Source organism: Narcine bancroftii, chromosome 5 (genome assembly GCF_036971445.1).
Source record: "Narcine bancroftii isolate sNarBan1 chromosome 5, sNarBan1.hap1, whole genome shotgun sequence".
Taxonomy (NCBI): Eukaryota; Metazoa; Chordata; class Chondrichthyes; order Torpediniformes; family Narcinidae; genus Narcine; species Narcine bancroftii.
Window position 1 is genome coordinate 141,496,555 of NC_091473.1, and position 23,323 is coordinate 141,519,877.

The 23,323-nt window shown below is 41.7% G+C and overlaps 1 protein-coding gene across 1 annotated transcript; it reads left to right on the forward strand.

Annotated features, from left to right (window-relative positions):
• The first annotated feature begins 1,232 nt into the window (after positions 1-1,232).
• On the forward strand, positions 1,233-18,411 carry LOC138762828 (retinol dehydrogenase 8). Its single transcript, XM_069936370.1, has 6 exons — positions 1,233-1,337; positions 4,532-4,693; positions 10,418-10,597; positions 10,772-10,865; positions 16,333-16,516; positions 18,136-18,411. Exons 1-6 carry the CDS (start codon positions 1,238-1,240, stop codon positions 18,373-18,375), a joined length of 960 nt encoding a protein of 319 aa, XP_069792471.1. The 5' UTR covers positions 1,233-1,237; the 3' UTR covers positions 18,376-18,411.
• Positions 18,412-23,323: the final 4,912 nt, after the last annotated feature.

Here is a 23,323-nt window from a genome sequence, read left to right on the forward strand (position 1 = left end):
AACCTTATTGTTGGATAATTTTGGGCATACATTACAGTTGCCTAGGCGGTCTAAATTTGAAAGTTTACACTGAAGGGGGAAGAGAGGATTTATATCTGAGACGTATGCTTTATTACAGAATGAAATGTTTAAGCCAGATATTCATAAATCTAAATTAAAATTGAATAAAGATTTATTCATATCTATTTCTCAAGATGGTTGGATGACTATATGTGAGGACAGCATAACTAAAATTGTAAATGTTAGGTATAGATGGGTTCATTGTAACTTCATTCACCAGTTATATTTAACTCCTGAGAAGTTAAGGAAATATAAGTTTATTTCTTCTGAATTATGTTTTAGGTGCCATAAGCAAGTTGGCTCTTTCTTACACTCTACTTGGTTATGTGAAACCTTTTTGGAATAGAATTAAGGAACTTTTAGAAGTTTTATTTAAATTTAAAATTTTGCTTGATCCTATAGTATTTTTTATTGGGTTATATTAAAATTAGATAAGTCCCAAATTGCCTTTTTGATATTGGCATTTAGCTGTGGCTGGAAAATATTTGGCAATTACTTGGTAAAATGAAACTGATTTGAGTATTCAACAGTGGCACTCGGAAATGAGGTCTTGTATTCCACTGGAAAAGATAACATACAATTTACGTAATAATTATCCTCTCGTTGTTAAAGTTTGGAGCCTGTATATGAGATACATGGGCTGGAATTTGTAATAGTTTCCCCCCCCCCCACCTCACAGTCATTGGGGTTGCACTAAAACCATGGCAATAACTGAAGGTTGTTATGTAAATTGATCTCTTCTATTCTCTTTTTTCTTTCTTTTGAGGTAGTTTAGAGGGGGGTTGGGAGGGGTGGGTTGGTTAAGGTAGGGAGGTGGGGGATTACATGGGATAAAAGATTATGTATTTGCATTCTTATATGACTTAATTTGATTAATAAAATTTGGAAAAAAAAGATGCATTAGCATAGTATTTGTTACTAGAACAGTCAACGAGACAAAGACCTGTGTGTGCATGTTCAGTCATTGTTCTAGTTGATGTACAACTGCTTGCGATATTTTATAATCTGTTTATCTTGTCAAGTTTTCTGAGCTGGCCATCTGTTTAAGTGAGATTATCCCTCTAATCTGAGGGTTGCGAATTCCAGGAAGTGCTGACTCAGTCTTGCTGTTGATAAAAATGATGTTGGGCTGTCTGAAGGTGGGACCATTTCTCTTCATCTTGCAACATCCTCCTGCATGATGGCTCAGAAAACAGTCTTGGTCACAGGTTGCTCTTCTGGGATTGGTTTGGCCATCGCAAGTAAACTGGCCAAGGATGAGAAGAAAAGATTTCTGGGTGAGTTGGAAACACAAGGTCATGCTTCTAAGGGAGAATGCGACTGGGATGTGGACAGGAAAATACGGATAATAAAAGAATTGATGCAGTTGTCTTAACAGAAGGAGTTTATAATAAAGGTAATGGTGTGAGGGGGGGGGGCATGGGGTTTGTGGGGTTAATCAATGAGGCAAACAAAGAGAATCCAGGGTGCTGGAGGATAGAAAAGGATGGGGAAGGGAGCGGGAGGTATAGAAAAAATAGAAATGGATTATGAAATAATCATTGTCACAGAAATATATAATATACTGACACAATGAAATTCTTACTTGCTTAATTACTTTAAACAAACAATAAGTATAAATTAAATTGTTGCACAAGAGAGAAAATAGATAATATATATAAAAGTGTAGATAAATAGTCACAGTTGACGTCAGTGAAAAATTGTGATGTTACAATAGTGCAGGCAGATCCTCGATGGTCTTGGAATACCGTTACAGTCATGGTAGTATGGGGAGGTTGAAGATCCTGATAGCTGCTGGAAAAATTCTGCACTTGAATCTAGACATGCCAGATTTCAGGCTTCCATACCTTTTACTTGAATGCAGCAGGAAGAAGAGAGAATGACCAGGATGATCAAATATGTGCAAGACTAGAGGGGGAAATGTAGACAAGAGTGGGAGAAGGAAGGAAGATGAAGGCAAGGAAGACAACAAAGTGCAGAAATAATGAGATAAACAGGGGAAAAAATGGAGATTGGGAGAACAGAATGCCCTTTGTACGAAGGAGAGTGGATAATGGGTGAGAAACAAGAGGATAAACATGCTGGATGCATGAGGGGTAAATCCACCCCAAGAATGCTTCAGCTGTATCCCAGAATTGTTTATCATTGATTCTTCATTTGCTTTGCAAATGTCTGCATGGAGGTAAAGGACAGAATTAATAACTATAATTGTTTCTATATCTGTATATATATTTATATCAGAGGACATCTGTTTAAGGTGAGGGGGTAAAACACAAAAGACTACAGACACTGTGATTGAAGTAAATACACAAAGCTGGAGCAACTCAGCTGGTCAAACTGTGCACTTTATACGGCAAAGATCAATTTTGTTTGGGCCCCTGCCTTCATTTGGCTCACACCTCGATGTTGGCTATTTACCTTTGTCTTTGCTCTATAAAATATACTGTTTGACCTGCTGAGTTTCTCCAGCATTATGTTTTGATAAGTTTTGGGGGAAAGTATTTCTTCTAAACAGAGTGGTGGGTGCCTGGAATGCTTTGCCAGGGGTGGTGGTGGAGGGTGGTACAATGGAGACATTTTAAAGACTTAGGCGGGTGCATGGATGTGAGGTAGGGAAGGATAAGGTGGTGGAGGAGTAGGGTTGTGAGCTGAAGGGCCTGAACTGTGCTGTAACGTTTATGTTCTATATGCCCTTACATGATCATGTAAAAGAAATAGAGGATATTAATCTGGATCTGAAAATTTAAAAATGCACAGGTATTAGAAATCTATAATAAAAATAGAAAGTTCTAGAAACACTCAGCAGGTCAGATAGAATGTGTGTAAAGTGAAAAGCTTCAGGACAAAGACCCTCGATCAGAAGACATCTAGGTGTGAAGATTGTAAATCTCATTGTTATAAGTTTACGTAAGTTAATTGGTTTGAATTTAAACAAATATTCCAAACACCTTTGGTAATTAATTCATGTAAAGGGGAAGGTGGAGGTTGCATCAGAAAATCAGGATCAACAGCAGATGCAGGAAAAGCGAGTGAAAAGCAAAAGCAACGCATTTGTTGAAAATATAAAATAAAAACAGAAGATGCTGGAAACTCTCAGCAGTTTAGTCTGCATCTGTGGGAAGAGAAACAGACCTCACTTGGCAAATCCGAGACGCTTGATCAGCACAGAAGAGTCTTCAGCTTCAAACATGACTCGGTTTCTCTTTCCACAGATGCATCCTGATCTGCTGAGAATTTCCAGCATTTTCTGCTTCTGTCCACAATTGCGTTCACTGTTTCAGTGTTAAAGCACAGTCTGGAATGTTGGCGAGGCCAGTTTTGGTTGCCTTAGCTGAAAAAAAAAGGATTCAGTTTGCAGCACAAAAGAGATTTGCCAGGCTAATTCCAAAATGTCAGGGCTATCCTCTCAAGAGCCTACAGACAATTTGGATCTGTATTCCCTGGAGTTTGGAACAATGTGGAGTGACCTTGTTCAAACATATAAAATCATCCAGAGGGTTGACAGGCCAGATGGTGAGTTTTGTTACTTTTTGCATGAGTCACAAATAAGGGAATATTGCTACAAAATAAGAGACTTATCTATATATCCACATATATAGGTATGTAGAAATTTCGCCTAATATTAAATTTAAATTTTAAATTTAAACATGCAGCATGGTAACAGGCCATTTTGGCCCACGAGCCCGTGCCGCCCAATTCACACCCAATTGACCTACAAACCTCGGTATGTTTTGAAGGGTGGGAGGAAACCAGAGCCCCCAGGGAAAACCTATGCAGACACAGGGAGAACATAAAAACTTTCAAACTTCTGTGGAATTTGAAGCCCGGTTTTGAGCATTGGAGCTATTCTCTCTCAGATTAGTGAATCTCTGGAATTCTCTGTCCCTGAGGAGAGCGGAGATCAGATCATTAGAAATATTTATGTTGGCGATCGCCAAATATTTGAAAGCTTGAGGAATTGAGCTTTGTGGGTTACTGGCACAAAGAAGAAGAATGTAGATCACCTATAATTGTGTTGAATGGGAAATCAAGTCTGAGAGGGCCTGGTACCTACTCCTGCTGCTCTATTCTTGTATAATTGTGCAGAAAATGTTACGGTGCTTGCCTGAGTTTCTGGGATTCTTGCCGATGGAGAAAGCTGTGATCAGCACATAACTATATTTCCGAATATATTTTTTGCTTCTTTGTAGTACGAGGTAAAGGAACATACCAAGGATGGAGGGAGTAGATTTAATACAGAGATAAGGAAGAACTGCTTCTCCCACAGAGTGGCAAATCTCTGGAATTTTCTGCCCAAGGAACCAGCAGCGGATGCCTCATTCTTGATAGAGAGTATTATTTGGTGGTACTAGAGGTTGTGGGGGACAGGCTTGCAGGTGGAGTTGAGCTTGCACCAAGATCTTATTGAATGGATTTGCTGGGCCAGATGGCCAACTCTTATTTCTTGTGGTCTTATTATGTTTGTCCATAGTTTATGCCACCATGCGGAATTTGGACAAAATGAGAGATCTCGTGGATACTGCTGGAAATGCACTGGGAAAGACACTGGAGATTAAACAGCTGGATGTTTGCAATGAAAAATCAATCCAAGACTGTATCAATAATATCCCCAACAGGAAGATCGATATACTTGGTAAGGCAATACAGTGTACAAATGATCTCACTTATAAATGTGACATTCTCGAACTTATCCCGAAAATCAGGAGCTGGCCTCTGTCCCATCGGCTTTCTTCAGGATCATTATTCATTTGTAACTTAATGCTACCTACTTGGCTTCACCCAACTCAAATTTCCATTCTGAAATTTTCAGTGGATATGCAACAGGAGAGACTTCCATCCAAATCCCCACCAACGTTGAAGATGTTTCCTCAATTTACTCTTGAATGTCATGGTTCCAAGTTTAGTTCTTTAAATATTTTTGCAGTAGATTCTCTTTAAGACGTCTATCAAATCCTTTAATCATCTTAACTCTCTCAATTCCACCATCATTTAAATGTTTACAGTCAGAGGAATATAAATCTAGACTCTCTAATCTACCCCTCCAATTTCATCAATTTGACCCCTGTGGATGTTAGTACAGATGGTTTTGCTCCAGATAAAAATGACAGGTGTGGCAATGGCCTATTGTAAAATTGGCAAGGTTCAATAGAGCAGGTTTTCCTATCACTCTCAAGTCTCCTGTGATTGTCTACAAGTACAATGATTTGTTTACTGCTGACTGTCAGGCAGAAGGTGCGCTGATGTTTTTATGCACAAAATCCACGTTATTCCCTCCCCACGTTACAAAGAAAAGGAGAATTTACCTTTTATGCAGAGGATGGAAAAGGTGGATCATGCGATCTTTTTAAGCAGAGGAGATTTCTGAACCGGTTTTCGAAGGTGAAGGAGGTAGGGCATGTAGTGCTGCAGTGCCGTCAGCCACCATGACACCAGGGAGTGAAAGTGCCCTATACGCAACAATGGCGACTAAGCATCAGGTGTGAGTGCGAGTGGAGATCTGTTCGAGCAATCTTAGAACTCAGGACGATCTTCTGCGCATTGTAATCTCCTTTCTCGCAGATGGGTACTTTAAAATTTGCTCTCTTGGGTTGCGGCCTGGCGACGTCATCGTGACATCATTAGCCTTTCCCCTTGTGAGCCGTTTTCAGTAACAATCCTTTTAAACAGGAGGTGGAGCGAGGTCGCTCCACCTCTGACACTACCAGCCTTGGTGGAGGGAACCCAGCTTGCTTTGGACTCGTCAATCCATCTTTGGACCTTATATGCAGGTAAGTGGAGCATTTTAAAGGCACAGGAAACCTGTCGTTACAATTCACTAAATTTTACTCTAAAAGGGCCTCAAAATGACTTCTAGTCATTTGTCAAAATGACAAAATGAGAGAGACAGAGAATGCGGCGATGCTTGGAGGTGCATGGCTTTTGGTAGGCGCGATGAGCCTACATCATGATCAATTGATCATCGCATGCACGCACCGGCATAGCGCATTATCTTATTGCGTATATATACTGCACAAGCTACCTACTAGCTAACTATACTGCGTTCATATCGCCTCCGCTGTTCCTTTGTGTATCGTTAAATTGGAGTAATTTCCCTGGACAAATATCAAGCTTGTCTGTCGTTATAATAACTTTTTCGTTTCTTCGTTGGAATATGTCGGACAGTATCAACTGGACATTGATCTTCAGCGATTCTTGATCACAAAATGGCAGGAAATGATGGTGAAGGGCATTTTGGATGGGAAAACAAAACGACCTGATATGTGACCTTAAAATACGCGACTTCCTGGTCACCTCACATCACCCTGCATCACCTCGCATCACCCCGCATCACCCCACATCACCGCGTATTTATCGCTCAGAAGAAACAGTTTGGGTAGTCATAAAATACGCAGTGATACGGGGGACAGAAATTCGCGGTGATGCGAGGTGATACGAGGTGTGCCAGTAGAAACACGCACAATCTCACAGTAATGACTGTGTTGTACACACCTTCTACCTGCCTAGAGCCTGTCAGCAGGGAACAGAATTCTCCACTTGTAGGAAACCGCAGAAGACTTCCAAGTGATAGGAAAACCTGTTCTACTGAACCTCCCAATTTTACAAGAGGCCATTGCCATACCTATAATTTTAGTCTAGAGGCAAGTTCTATACGTTGTACAGATCTTGAAACTGCACACAGTGGACAAAACACAGTAATTTCAGGAATAAGGTTCCTTCAGTGCATTGGCATTTTTAAAAATGTGTAAGTTCTGGAATTGTTAATCAAAATCAAAATGAATCCACATCAGTCTGAAGCTGTAAAGCAGGGGTAGCCGAACTACATGCCCTGGGCCAACTGTAGCCCATTGCCCATTTTTAAGTGGCCTGTTAGAAGAGACCGCAAAATGTTGATGCTTCAGGAGCTGCTGTTACAACAGAGCTGATATTGGTATGGACCCACGGAGAGCAGGGAGTGAAGTCTCAACAACCCAGTCCGACTGTCGTCAGCTCTGTACAGGCTCGAAATGGTCTGTTACAGGTACCGATGGTGGTTGAAAACTGCCGGGCTTAATATTGTTTGGTCCGTGACTCCTTATATTTTTTTGTATGTGGCTCACAACCAAAAAGGTTTGGCCACCCCTGCTGTAAAGGATTTAATTACTGATCCAATAATAAAGCAGTATCAAAAGTTTCCTGGACATTTTTATTACGAGCACGTAGAGCACGTCGAAAGAATAAAAGGCTTGTTGATCCAAACCAAGGCTTTTATTAACTAGAAGACTGGAGCATATCACAAGTAGGTCGACCAGTCCAGAATGACCTAGTCTGGCTAGAAGCAACCCTTTAAGACCTGCCAGCAGGGAAAGCTCTGAGGAAGAAATGTTTGAATGGGAGGGTAGCGGTTGGGCTTCACACGAGGCACTGTGTTTGACGATGCCCATTTTGGAGCGACAGACTACAGCAAAGTGGCCATTTTTAAGGCACTTCTGGCACCTGGCTTTTCTCGCTGGGCACTGGGACCTGCTGTGCCTGTCCCTCCTGCAGAAATAACACTTCGGGGTCGCATCAGGCAGCGTAGCGGCAGCCGACAGGCCGTCAATGTGCCGGGGGGTAGTAGGGTTGAGGGAGGGCATCCTACTCACATCAGAGCGTGGGGTCCAGCCCAGAGAGTACACGTCCATACTTAAGACCAGATCCTCTATTGTCTCTGTGATCCAGATCATGTCCTCTAGGTTTTCTCCCCCGTGCTCTAGCAGGCGCTGCCTCACCTCTTTCGATCAGACCCCAGCCACGTAGGAATCCTGAATGAGATCGTCTGTGGTCTCCGCACCAGTTCTGTCTGTGCAGGCAAAGTCCCTGCCCATTGCCCTTAGTGCTTGAATATAAGCTCTACAGGACTCACCGGGCTGTTGCCTCCTTGTCGTTAGTTTGTACCGAGCATAGACCCTGTTCACAGGTCGCTCATAGAGCCCTTTCAGCACCTTCATGGCTGCAGCATAAGTGGTCGCGTCCTGAATACTCTGGTAGACTCTTGGGGACACCATAGTCATCAATATTAGTAGTCGATGGCTGTCCTCTATCACGGCAGGGTCAGAGAGTTGTAAGTATGTTTCGAAACACCTCACCCAGTGCTTAAAGTCATTCGAGGCTGTAGCCGACTGTGGGTCGATGTCGAGCCGTTCCATCCCTTCAAAACTTTCTAGTTAATAAAATTGTAGAGCGTGTTGAAAGAATCAAAGGCTTGTTGATCCAAACCAAGGCTTTTATTAACTAGAACACTGGAGCCTATCACAAGTAGGTTGACCAGTCCAGAATGACCTGGTCTGGCTAGGAGCAACCCTTTATGACCTGCCAGAAGGCGTGGCTACACTCTCAGCCAATCACAGTCATCTACACTACCATCTGTACATATACACATTGGTGATAGAATCTGTACTATCACAGAGCAAAAGGTCACTTTCAGGACACACAATCTCTGTACCCACCCATTGGTGGTAAATGAGCATTTTAAAGTAAATTCATTCCAATCCTAATTCTAATTCTAAAGCAAAGATGCAATTCACACTGTCTTAAGTGTTCATTTCCTTTTCTTGACCTTGTTGATTGGACTAAAATTCCCCCAAGACCCAACGTGCCAAACAGCAAATACTTTATTTCTGCATCTTTAGTTTCCACTGGATCCACAGTTTCACTGAAGAAGGTAGTCAATTTTCTCTGATCTGAGAGGAGAGGTACTCAAGATAGTTTACAATACCACTCCAACTTCCCTCTTCAACAATGGCCACTCTTCAATTCAATATACTGTTTAAACAGGATGCACATCAGGACGAGATTCCAGGATGGATAAAGTGGTATCCCACTATTGACATATTTGTGGAGTACTATCAATGAACGAGGAGTCAAATTTCCCTTTGGAATCATCACCATCCAGAGATAGGAATCTTGTTACTCCATTATAATTTTCAATTACCCAGATTATTTTTTAAAGAGCAAAGAAATTTCAGGGTTACCATATTTTAACACAGAGTCTGAGTTGATACCAAATAAGTCTCGTTTAACCAAGGAAGCAAAGGGAAAAAGGTTGCTTGTAGAATATATTGACTGGGCTACTGATTTATAGTTGCATAGTAATTGAGCAACCATGACAGTAAATCTATTATTTTCTTTCATGGCTTAAAACTCCAATAATCCGTTAGTGTGTCCAACACCTGCCTTACCAGGTTCCTCAGCTCTCTTCTGACTCACCAGTGCTACAGTTTCCACACTCCTTTCTGACTCGGCGGGGCTGATTCCTTTTCCGTTCTTCGGAAACCTGGTTCCCTCATTCCTTTCCGCTCACTGGGGCTCTGAATCATGTGCTCCTTTCCTCTCACTGGAGGACCTGGTTGTCGAAACTTATTTCGATCTCCTTCTGGTTCCTTTTAGAATCACTGAGCTTACTGGAAAATTTGTGATTCTGCTGTTTAACACCTTTAATAAAGTGTGTTTGAGCGATAATACAATAACATCTGATCATTTGGAAAATCTGCTGGGTTAACAGAAATTTACTGCAGATATGGTTTTGAAACAGAAAGACTAACAACATTCTAGGCTGTGGATTAAAACACATTACCTTATCCCTCCTCTTTAAAAATACCATATATTTCACTGACAAAAGGCAAAGGAGGAAAAACCCAACACCCAACCCCAACCAACCAATTTTCCCCTGCAGCCGCTGCAACCGTGTCTGCCTGTCCCGCATCGGACTTGTCAGCCACAAACGAGCCTGCAGCTGACGTGAACTTTTTACCCCCTCCATAAATCTTCGTCCGGGAAGCCAAGCCAAAGAAAGAAATATACTCGTGTAAAAAATGACACTATGTAAAATCAACCTTTCCTATTTTTCGCCCCAAAATCTGGTATTTACCATATATTGCAGGTAAAAGTTGACCCCAGTCTCTCACCTCAGTCCCGGCTGCCCACCCATCGGAGCTCCTGACATCTCAACCATGGACTTCTCACCCAGTCCCGGCCGCCCACCCATCAGAGCTCCTGACATCTCAACCGCGGACTTCCCACCCAGTCCCGACCACCCACCCACCGGAACTCCAGATGCCTCGGATGCAAACTCATGCCTCGATCCCAGCCGCTTTCCCATCAAGGCTCCTGACGCCTCAAGCGCCATTTTCCCACCCAGTTTTAGTTGGCTGCCCACCCATTGGAACTCCCAATGCCTTGAACACAAACTTGGCACCCAGTCCATCCTGGTCAAATGTAGTACCCATGTCAACCTCATAAATTTAATGTTAAAAAATGGTCTACAAAATCCGACTTTAACATGAGTCACTTTCCTGCTCAGGCTCATTACTTACATAATTCTGTGTACATTTTATCCCAGTTAGCAATGCTGGAATGGGGATGATTGGACCCATTGAATGCCAGACCTTGGATGAGATGAAGGCAGTTATGGACACTAACTTCTTTGGACTTGTGAGACTCCTTAAAGAAGTGTTGCCAGACATGAAGAGGAGGAAAAGGGGACACATTGTGGTGGTTAGTAGTGTCATGGGCATTCAAGGTAAGATTCACACTAAAATCTTAATACTATGTCATGACCCACAAGCACAAATGGATTAAAATTCTCCCACTGTTCAGGTTTGATTGGAAGTGTATGCCAGTGACCTTTCTTGGACCAGGAGATTCAATTTCACACGGGAAATTCCAGTCATTTGGCTATTGCTTTCTTTTGCAGGGATATTGTTCAATGACATCTATGCTGCTTCTAAGTTTGCAGTGGAAGGATTTTGTGAAAGTTTGGCGATCCAGGCCATAAAATTCCGATTGAAGTAGGTAACAATTTTATTTGAATAAAGCCTAAGCAGCAGGAAGAATGCAATGGGTCAAGCAATGTCTATGGAGGCAGAGGGGAGGTTGTATTTTGGGTCAGGATGCTGCATTCAGGACTGCTGCAGGATCTTGACCCTAAAATGCCACCTGTCCCTCTGCCTCTGCAGTCACCGCTTGACTTGTTGAGTTCCTCCAGCTCTTTTTTTTTGCTCCAGGTTTTGTTTTCTCTTCTCTCTCCAACAATTTAATTTTTTTTTAAAGATATGTTCTGTTGCTTCTTGTGCAGTTCAGTTTATTACTTACCTCAAAATGACTTAAGTGATCTGTTGGGATCTAGCCAAATTATTGCACTGCAACATGTGATAATTAATATAGTTAAAACCTGAACTTCATGATGGTGAAGCACAAGCATTCATTAAAGAAATATTCTGGTCCACCCGCTCATCTCCTCTTTGTTTTTTTTTCCATCTCCTCTTTGTTAATGTAAGCCCAGTTGACCAGATGTTCATAACATCATCTCTTGATTGCAACATCCACATCTCTCATGGGCACACATGGATGGGTAGCAGTGGGGAAGGAGATAAGAACTAAGAACTGGCAGTGAAGGCGATGGACAAAATGACGCAAAAGTTGCCCTTGCTACAGATGAAGAGCCTCTTCAACAGAATCTGGGTCCTATTTGTGATCCTTCCATGAGAAATTTAAGGACCTTCAGGATCAGGATACTGGCCTGCAGGTTCCTTTGCATTGACATCGTTTACCAATTAAAATTTGATGACCAGTCATTTTAAGGAGGGAGGAAACCGAGCAAAATCCTTCAAGTCTCACTCCATCACAACCTTTGAATGCCTGGTGCTTTGGCATTCTCAGGACGGATCTGATGTTCTACGAACACAGCTACTGACCCTGGACAACAAGTAATAAGCAAACAGGCCGAAAGGAAATTCAAGGCCTTCATACATATTATTAACCATTTCATCCCAATTCTGGACCTGATCCAACTATGCTGATTTGTAGCTGTGTGTTGATTCAACGTTCCCAAGTGGCAATGTTCAGGCTCCAACTGAACAACACCTTATCTTCTATCTGGGCACCCTCCAATCGGACGGCATTAACATCATCTTCTCTGGTTTCCATTAACCTCCATCTTTGTCCCACTGTTTCCTTTCTTCTAATTCTCTCTCCCTCTCTCTGATTCCTTTTACAGAACCAAAATCAATTCTCACCTTTCCTCTTGTATCTAATTAGTATTTTTTTTTCCTGTTAGTCTGGATTCCTCCCCCTCCCAATCTTCCTCCTTTCTCTCCCCAGTCTTTATTCAGATACCTGCCTGCTTTTTTGCTTATACCTTGAAGAAGGGTGCAGGCCCAAAACATCGGTCATATATCTTTACCTCCAATGGACGCTGAGAGACCGGCTGAGTTCTTCCAGCACTTCTGTGCATTTTTGAGGCTCCAACTAGAGTTTCCTGGATAATTACAGGCACAGAAAGCGCCAGCCAGAGGAACTAGAGATAGAAAGCAAGAACACAAGAAAATAGGAACAGGACCATTCAATACAATCATGGTTGATCTGCCCCAGATCTCACCTCTGGTGATGTGCCACATTCCCTTGAGGAACAAGGGTCAGCAGGATACTGGAGGGAAGGCACCTGCTCTTTTTCATGATGGTGGTCCAGGTATCGCTGAGGGAGCAAGTAGAGCTTTGGTTTTCCATGTCCTCCAAAAGATTTCTTGACATCTATTGTCATGAACATGTCATATATACCTTGATTAGTGGCAACATGACAGTGCAACCATTTCTATTAATTACATTTCAAAGTAAATAAAAATAGTGCAAGAAAAAGAAAATGAAAAAATGAGTTAGTGTCTATGCTTCAGGAAGCTGATGGCAACAAGGGAGAAGTTGTCCTTGTGCCGCTGAGCGTTCGTCATCAGGCTCCCCTGATGGTAGCAGAGTGAAGAGGGCATGGCCTGGATGGTGGGGGTCCTTGAGAATAATGGCTGCGGGAGTATCAGTCCAGATGTCAACATTTGAGTCTTTTGTTTTTGAATATTTTATTTTTGATTTTCAAAGCCACAAAAGTCCAAACAAACAGTACAATCTCTCTCGACAATGGTATATAACATTCAGAGTCTGGTTTTTTTACCCCCCATCCCTCTCCCCTGCCATCCCCCACCCCCTCCACCCATGCCCTAATACCACAAGCATTTTTGTCTTGAAATTAGAGGCAAGAGTGTTGTGCACTGAGTCTCAGCTGGACGTGAGCAAGGGTTCATGGAATAAATGGAGGAGTGAGGACTGAGAGCACTCTCCTCTGTCAAAGGCAGAATTGACATGGACGTGAAGGATGTGTTAGAAGGCATGTTCTCCAATGTCCAACAGCTTGTCTCAACTATAAGCTCAGAAGAATAAGAACAAGTAGAATGAGTTGCTCTCCTGAGCTGCAGTGGATTTTATTTTATTTTCAGTCACATTCTTTGCAGTAACATTGCATAGCAAAAACCTAATTAAGACATATATTTTGGTTTGGTTTTAGGGATTATTAATATTTAATAACTACCAATTACAGACATAGACTGAAGGAACAATAGCTGGAGGACCAGGTGTAGACCTTTTGGCTCCCAAACCTGCTCTACCATTCAATCTTCTACCTTAACATCATTTTTTGCCCCTGCCCTGATTCCTTTAAGATCCAGCAATCTATCAAGCTCGGTTTAGAATGCAATCAATGAACTTTTGGCTAGAGTCTCCTCAGCCAAGGGAACTTGGACATATTGCATGGTAACATGCCCTTCCGGCTCAGGAGTCCACATGCACCAATTAACCTATAAATCCCCATACGTTTTTGGAGGGTGGGATGAAATGGGAGCACCCAGAGGAAACCCAGGCAGACATGGGGAGAATGTACAAATTCTACCTTGTCAAATATTTGGAGAATTTTGAATGTTTCAGTGTGGCATCTGGCACGGTTTGTGTAGTGGTTAGTGCAACACTCGGGATCAGGGTTCGAATCCTGCGCTATCTGTAATGAACATGGGTTCGTGGCGCTGTGAGGCAGCAGTTCTTCGACTTTATTTTTAAACAAATATTTTGTTAAAGCTTTATCGCATCCTCAGTACTTCCTAAATTGCTTTTCAACAATAGGAGTTTCCATTTTCTGACCAGGGGCAAGGCTGGTAGAGCAGATATTTTTAACAAAGTCAACAGAAGCATTGCAACATCATTATGGCAAGCTGTAAAACAATGCCACAGGGATTGTTTCCACAATTAAGTTAAGGCTATTATTTGACAGCCAGTTTACATTCTGCTGACAGAAAATTGCAGCTGACTCTAATCTGATGTTGGTGATTGCCAGAGGGTCTCTGATCGAAAACAGTCGCTGTTTTTCTTAACACAGATACTACCTAGCCTGTTGAATGTCTCCCGGACTTTCTGGTTTTGTGGGTGCACATTAAAGTAGAACTGATGAGAGCACTGTCCAAATTTTTCCGTGCCCATTTTTGTCTTGAGGCCATTTGGGCAGCAGTTGGAAACTCATTCTACGTGTCTCTATATACAGTAGAATAAAACCCCTGGTACCCAGCACCTATGGGCATTGATAGATTCCGGATGTGTGTTTTCTGGTTGCTTGAGACTTAGCCTTACAATGCCAAACTAGTACACCTGCATCAAGAATAAAGTTTAAAAAACAAAAATACTACACTGCACAAACTTGATTTGCATGAATACATAAACCTTAAAGCATTTTATTTTATTTTCAGTCACATTCTTTGAAAAAATTCAACCGTCACTGCATTTTCAGGTTCCTCCCCTTTCACGGAGCTGCCCAAAAGATGAACAATAACATTATAAATAATTACATTCCCCCCCCCCCTCCAAGTTTACTGATAAAGCCGCTGTAAGGGTGATTCTTGCTAAGCAGGGATAAGGAGACACTTTAAGAGAGTCACCCCAACGGCAAGTGGTATCAACCAGCTCTTCATCCTGAGCGTTGCCATTGCTCTTTCACACAACTTTATTTAATCAGCTGCTACGAGCAAAGCACGACCAAGGCTCTCTGCTGTCTGAACATTTGCTCCCATCTTCACCAAAGGTTTATGTGTTACTTCAGAGAAGATCTACTTTTACTCTTTTAAATTTATCTATGTTTACCTGTCATTTTATTCTTATTTATTTTAATTATTAAAAATTATTTTCCTTGGTTTTTTTTGCCAGTTGCTTGAGGCAGCCAGTTGCTTCAATTCTCGCTACCAAAGGTTTTACTCTAATATCATGGATTATAAATAATGTGAATACTCACAGACCACCTCCCGGAGAAAACAATTCTTGAACTAATGGTCAGAGGTTTGAAGTGAGAGGGTTGAAATTTAAGAGGAAGCTGAGAGGCAACCTTTTCAATCCAAGGGTAGTTCGCATCTGGAAAAAGCTATCAGAAGAAGCTTTAGAAGCAGGGAGAATTATGGTGATCAGAAGATATTGGGGCAGACCTAGAGGTGGGATGGTTTAGGAAGGATCTGGAATGAATGCAGGTAAATGAGGCCAGCCCTGAATGTCACCTTGTTCAGCATGGGTGGGTTGGGCTGAAGGGCCCATTCCATGCTGCTTAACTCTAAGACTCTGTCCCATCTGGCACTCCTGGCAATTCTCCATTCTCTCAGCGCCGCGCCAGAATATCCTTCCAGACTTTGTATTTCATGATGCAATAAAGCCACAATCTTCTTACTGAAAGTGAATTGGAGGAGCAACGCCTACTATTCTGACTGGGCACACTCCAACCAGGTGGCATTATCGTTGACCTCTGGTTTCCATTAGCCCACTCCCCATCCCTCTTCCTCCTTTCCTCCAGCTCTCCACCCCCCTTCCCTCTCCATTCACAGAGACATCCCAGCTCCCCCTGCTGGCTGGTGTTCCCTCTCTCCCTTATCCGCCTATTACCTCCTGCCTGTCTTCCTCCCCCTGCCCTCCACCCTCCCTCCATTTTGTTCGGGTGCCTACCTACATTTTCCTCATACCTTGATGAAGGGCTCAAGCCAAAATGTTGGTTATGTATCTTTATCCTTGCTCCATAAATTGTACTGATCGACTTACTTTGGATGGGCCTTGTCAGTTTTGACAGATTAAATTTGTCTCGACGATCCTTAGCTGAGGAAGATGTGTATTAAAGTATTTGCAATGAGAGAGTTCTTTTCCCCTCAAAAGATCATTTTTGTCTCTTTATTACACAAGTTGTTTCATACAAATGCCTTAAAATAATTATGAAACTGTTTCATTTACAATGTAACAGGGATGTTATTGAAAACTTTATGTAGACTTTGATTTGAGAGTAGGCTCATCTGGCTGCACAGTTTAGTGGACACTGATTAAAATAAAGATAAAATGACTAAAGGAGGAAGTTTCCTGCACCATTTACAGCCAAAAATTAATCATACATCTGATAAATAAGATCTGTCTTTCATCTAATAGCATAACTCTGATTGAACCTGGCCCGGTTATTACCGAGTTTGAAAACAAGGTCTATGAAGAAGGAATGAAAATCGATTTGTCTGCTGCAGACCTGGAAACGAGGGAAATGTTTACAAATATTTACTTGCGCAACTATAAGGAGATATTCTCAAGTCTGGGACAAAGTGCAGATGAAGTGGCTGAGGTATGATTATTAAACTTCAGAGTCCAACATTTGCAGATTTGTTCTAAAGGAATGGGTTTTGTCATTTTAAACTGAAGTTTATCTCCACTGTCCTCAACTTTACCATCCATCAAATGTTTCTTACTCAGTTGTTCGGGAGATGTTTATTTATTTATTTCCCTTTCCCAATTACTCTTGAACAGATGATGATCAGAAATTTTCCCAACTGCTCGTTCCATTTTCCCAGACAAGCAACAGTGGGTTAGTTCCGAATCCATGTGGGACGTGGTGGTATTCTACTAACTATTGAAAGGGACTGTTCTCTGTCCTGAGCATTCCTGCAAGATTTTTCATTGTTTCATCTTGATTTCAGCTCCCTTCTCATTGCCCAGCAGAAGGTTGCTTGTTTGAACCAGGGGGAAGTTGTTAAAATATAATGAGGGTCTTGCTGCTTTACTACCATGAACTGACTCATTATAACTTTACATGGTAATGTTTCCGATGCAGCAAAATAAATTTTGGCTGCTATCCCTGCAAGTCCACTCAGAGTACAAAATTAAGCCAAAGTGCAGAATATAGTGCTACAGAGAAAATAAAACAGTGCAAGGTACACGTCGAGGTAGTTTGGTGAGAACAAGAGATCATCTTTTACATTATAGGGGACTGTTCAAGAGTCTGATAATGGCAAGAAAGAAGCTGTCCTTGACTGTGGTCTTCTATCTTCTGCCCAACAGATGAGGGGAGAAGAGCGTGTGGCCGAGGTGGGATGGTTTGTGTGATGGCCTGAGTTGTGTTTACAATTCTATGGAATTTTATGGGATCTTAGGCAGGGCAGTTCCACACCAAGATACGTTGCAAACGGACAGAATACTTTCTATGGAGCATCCATAAAGACAATGGAGACATGTCAAATTTGAGGAAGCAGAAGCATTGGTTTCCCTCCTTAGTGGATGGACCAACAAAAAGTAGCTGGTTTCCACCTAGTAACTTTAAGCTCACTCCCACCTCCAACTCGATGCCACTGATATAGACAGAGACATTTGCTCTTTCCTACATCTTGAAGTCAATAACTAGCTCCTTCATGTTGCAGACATTGAGGGAGAGTTTGATGTCCCACTAGACATCTGTGTCCCATCTGTTCTCTTCCTGTACTTCATTTCATCATATTTTGAGATGCCACACACAATAGTTGTGTCATCTCCAAACCTGCGTGCTTGCACTGGTTGAATTATATTCCACTTTTTCTGGCCTGTAATGAGCCCATTAGTTCCACACCAAGTCTCTGAGAATGGTAACCTTGGACGAAGAATGGTAACCTTGGTAAAGAAAGAACTTTTATTTTCTTGGTGTAGATCTGTCCAAGCAGGACTTCCCCACTGATGAGCCAAATCTTGGCTAGCTGCCACCAATCCCCACCTCCAGATTTCTCCAGTGTGCTCACAATGCTGAACAACATTCTCTCTGTTCCCTGAGGGCTCCTCAGAATGGCATGATGCGAATGCCTGGGAATCAAACATCAAAGCTGCTCAGACTGTGGGAATTTTGGAGAGAGAACGAAAAAGTGACAGCACAGGGAGACCTCTTCTAACTCACTTTGTGGCTGCAATTTTACCTAATTTTCTCTTTGTTCTTATTACTAGCATACTCTGAAGATCATCCTCTCTGACAATCCACCATTTCGCCATCAAACAAACACCCTCTACACTCCCATGACAACTCTGAAGTACGCAGATCCTAATGGAGATCTTCCCATTGACACCTTCTACAAAATGCTCTTCCATCATGATAAAGTCTTCCACGCCAGCCTCAACTTTATTAAGTTACTCAGGTGGAGAAGCAGGAAGAGTTTTAGTCTAGGTAAACCAAGTAGCAAGGAGTAATGTTATTCACCACAACAATGGAAATGCTCAAAGTCATCTCTTGTATCTTTTATTTCTTAGTTGAGTGTTGGTATAATCGTATTGAGACATTTTTTTTAAAAATTTTTATTTTTCACACTATAAACCACATTGATCAAGATACATACATTTTCCTTTTCAAATATATACAGTGTTGTTTTCTCCCCCCCTCCCTCTTCCCATCCCTACCTCCCCTCCCATTCATTTAAAGTTCAGAATCTAAGATACATTAAACCCGTCAAACAATGTTGTCACTCAATAAAGATAAACAAGAAATTCCACTGAGTCAATTCTTTTCATTCCCTTCTCCTTCTGTCATTTTAGGTGGTAGGTGTCCCCGGTAGGTTTTCTCTATTGTGTTTCATGTATGGCTTATTGAGACATTTGTCATGTCTTGAAAGAATCTGATGTAAATCATGTGATGTAGCTCTTTAAAGGTATTTAAAGTTGAAGGTAGGGAAGGAAATTGAAGAAACCCCCTTTGGATTCTCACTGTTGGCGATCCAACTCCTCAAAGGAGAAGGAGACCTAAACTTTGAGCTTTGGACCTCATCCCAATGCAAATTACATTGAGAAGTGAGTCTGTATAGATTGAAGCTCCATTTTCAGTGTCTATGTATTGGAATGGGGTTGCAGAGTTTGGAAAACAAACTCATGTGCTTCAGACTCTGTTAGCCTTTCTGTTCTTTGGACCAGGGGATTTAGCAGGTCTTGTGGGTGACTGTGGCAAAGACGTCCAAGATCACAGAACCTTGAATGGGAATGATTATTGAATGTAATGGTCTTGAAAGTTGTTTTGCCAGAGACCAGCTAGCACTGGAGTTAAGTCTGCAGATGCAGGGGTTGTTATGCAATGCACAGAAGTGCTGGAGAAACTCAGCAGGTCATGCAGCATCTGTAGGAGGTAAAGTGTAACTAATGTTTTGTTACTGAGTGTTGCATCAATGTATGAGTGGAGGGGGGGGAACCAGGCAAATCTGAATAAATAGGTGGTGGAGGGGAGAACAAGAGAAGAGGGAGGAAGTAGCAGGGGAGGAGTACAGGCTAACAAGTAAGAGGTGGGAGGGTAGAAGAGAAATAAGCTGATAAATTATAGGGGGGAGAGGGTATCTCTTCATAGGAGAAGGAAGGGAAGTGGGTGGGGACCTGGAGGAAAGGAAACAGACCAAGGCAACCTGCAAATTGGATGAACAGCACTTAATATTCCGTCTGGGCACTCCCCAACCAGACAGCATTAACATCAACATCCAGTTTCCATTAAACCCCCTTCCCCATCTCTCTTTTCCTTATCCCTCTGTCTACTCTCCTCCAACTCCCTACCCCTTTCCTTCCCCTCTCCCTCTCTCACCTCAGCTTTTTTTCTTCTACACTCCCACCCCTATCCACCTATAACCTCTTACATGTTCGTCTGTGCTCCTCTCCCTGCCCCTTCCTCACTCCTCTTCTCCTCCCCTTCCTGTGCCTTTTTATTCAGGCACCTCCCTGTTTCTTGCTCAAACCTTGACAAAGGGCTCAGACCCGAAACTTCGGCTATCCATTGCATCTTATTGACGCTGCCTGGCCTGCCGAGTTTCTCCAGCACTTCTGAGCATTGCACTACCACCCCAGCTTCTCCAGACATTCCTGTTTAACTCCAACTAGCACTGGTTGTCTCAAGGCAGAGCAAAGTGATAGCCAGGATTCAAATTATGCATTCGTCCTTTTATGTGCAAATTCTAAAACATTAATGTCTGCGCCAGATGTGGGTAACTTGAGCCTCTGGTTTGATTATTTCCAAAAAAAAAAGGGATTCTGGGCATCTCTCATTAGAAGAGACCACGAATGATGCAAGGCCCTGGAGTATCTAATGGATGATGGCATGTAGCCTAAGTTAATTCCAGGGTGTTACTTTCCTAAAATGTTCATCATTACCTCTATAAAGTTTTCTGTTGGTGCAAGAAATTCTCAAACCCATCTCCTGGGTGTAACATTAAAATGCTTTGTGCTTGAGTCCATGCTTTGTGTTTGTTTAATATTATTAAGCCATAATTCATCATTCATACAAGAGTAGACAAGTTTAAGGATTGCTTTTACAACAGAAGACATGCAAGATAAAGAAATTGTGAGGGCACCAATGTTTGGTTACTCATTAGAAGACCTGCTATATTAATTGCTCTCTGTCATGATGGGATAGTTCTGTTACGGTTGACCTTTAAACTAGAGAACATTGGTAATTTGGCTCAATCTAATGTCAGAGCTTGTTGAGAAAAAAGCATTTATTGACACATTGAGCGGGTGCTTATGCAGAGAATTTCCTGGCAATTATGATTTTAGATGCTGTCCAGATTTTTCCCCTTGCAGGAAAACCCGGAACTAGTGACAGGGTTTTAGAATAAGGAGATCACCCATTTAAGATGGAGATGGGAAGAAATGTCTTCTTCTGGAGGAAAGTGAAGCTTTAGAATTCCGTACCCTAAAGAGCTGTTGAGGCAGAATCACTGAATATGTTCACTCATGGCTGAGGTAGACAGATGTTTGGCAAAGGGTTGGGCAGGAAATTGAAGCTGGGGGCAAGATCAGATCACTATGAACCTTATTGAATAGTAGAGCAGGTTTTGAGAGGCCAAATCACCTGCTTCTTCCTTACCTCTCACGTTTTTAATGTTCTTATTTACTGGCTATACTTTTTCTTTATTAAATGCAAGCTCATTTATTTTCATTTTTACTCAATGTAAATGTGTGCCCTTATATTTATGGTGGTGTTGCAATATTCAAAATATATTTTACAATATCAGATAAAAGAAATGTTTATTTTGGCCTCGCAAAGACATAATTAACAATTGAGAAGCCCCAGCCTTAGTGTAATTATTCTGACCTGGAAGAATCATATCCATATTTCTCATCACTATTTAGTTTGAAAGGAATGGTACATGCTCTAATTTTCTCAGGTTGCTGAACATGAAACAAAATAAACCGTACAATTTCAGAAGAAATGCAAGAATTGCAATTTCAGCTCTAAATTTTGCTAAAGTGCTGCAAATATAATCAATCAATAACTTGTTTAAGAACCTTCCTGTAATCTTTTTATATCATCTAATAATATTTATTTTTAATTAAATTTTAATTTAGACCTACAGCACGATAGCAGGCTCTTTCGGCCCACGAACCTGGGCCGCCCAATTACACCCAATTGATTTAAACCCCCCCCCCACCCCAGTATGTTTTGAACGGTGGGAGGAAACCGGAGCCCCCAGGGAAAACCCACACAGACACGGGGAGAACGTACAAACTCCTTACAGACAGCGCAAGATTCAAACCCCGGTCCTGATTGCTGGCGCTGTAACAGCATTGTGCTAACTGCTATGTCAACCTTGCCACGCAAATTAGTTCTGAATTGAATTGAGTTATTTAATTCTCTCATTTAATTCAACCAAAATGATAACCAATACACTACATCTCTGCCCTTGTGATTAAACAATGGTTTTAACACCTTCAATTTCTTTTCTGGTGAAAATGGTGCTTCTGAGGAGTAAAAGGTGCAACAATGCCCTTTCCATGTATTCACATTGCTCTGACGCCCCTGTAGAACAGAGATGAGGAGAGATATCCTCAGTCAGAGGGTTGTGAATCTGTGAATTTCTTTGCTACATAGTGAGGCCAAAGTGATTGGATATATTTAAAACTGAAGTTGATACGTTCTAGATTAGTAAGAGTGTTGAAGGTTTTGGGGAGAAGGTAGGAGAATGGGGTTGAAAGGAAAAATAGTTCAGCCGTGATTTGAATGGCAGAGCAGACTCGAAGGGCTGAATGGCCTAATTCTGCTCTGTTTTATAGTCTATACCAGTGGTTCTCAACTTTTTTTCCCCAGTCACATACCACGTTAAGTAATCCCTTACTAACCACAGAGCAGCTATGGCATCCTATGCCATAAGTGCTCTGTGGTTGGAAAGGGATTACTTAACATGGTATGTGAGTTGGGAAAAAAAAGGTTGAGAGCCACTGGTCTAGACCAACCATTCTCAACCTTTTTACGGCTATGCCCCACCCCTGCTCCCCTAGCACCTTGCTCAAAGTTTATGGGCCCCCTTCCCTGCGAAGCAGTCAAGCTTTGACTTCTCTCCTACCGACTGCATAAAAATACATTAAAAAATTTATGTTGTGAAAAGTAAATGAGGCTTTTATTTAAATGTGGCCCCAAGGGGGTCAGCTGGACTTCCATTGAGAAAGGCTGCTCTAAACCTTTTCCAAATCGTTTCCAAACTAATAACATGTTTCCTTCAATAAGGAGACCATGATTACAATATCAAAGATGTGGTCTTCTCAATAACCCCAAATATAACCTATTCTTTGGATTATTGATATATTGAGTTCGATGTAACAAATTTAAAATTTAAGCCTGCCTTGGATAGATTGGAAGGATATAGAGAATTGTAAATATCAGCCCACCTGCTGATTGTTCCCTGCAGGCTTTAAGCCAGGGATAACCAACCTAAGGTGCAAGTGTCAAAAGTGGCTCATTGGATGATTAGAAGTGGTGCATTGCACCCCAGTGATAATAATAAAAAAGCAAGCCTACTTATGCAGAAAATATTAACCAAAAACCAATATGTAGAAAAAACATCTATAGCAGGAATTCAAGTAGCTTAGAGCTAGAAATGGGTTTTACGAGAATAAATTTAAAACTTGGCAATTATTTTTAACAATTGCATTATGTGGTGCACGTCGTTTGGTGAATGTTATCTTCTTTCACATTAATCTGTTTTCAATTACAAAAAAATGTTCAATGAGTCAAAATAGGAAAGAGATTTTGTTCTGCAGTCATTCCATAACTGTTCAATACATGCATCTGAACTTGTGCATGAAAGAATTGGCAAATGGAATGCAAAACGTTGGCCACCCTACTTTAAACATCCTGTTAGAGGAGCCAACAGTTGTTTTGTAATATCCCACA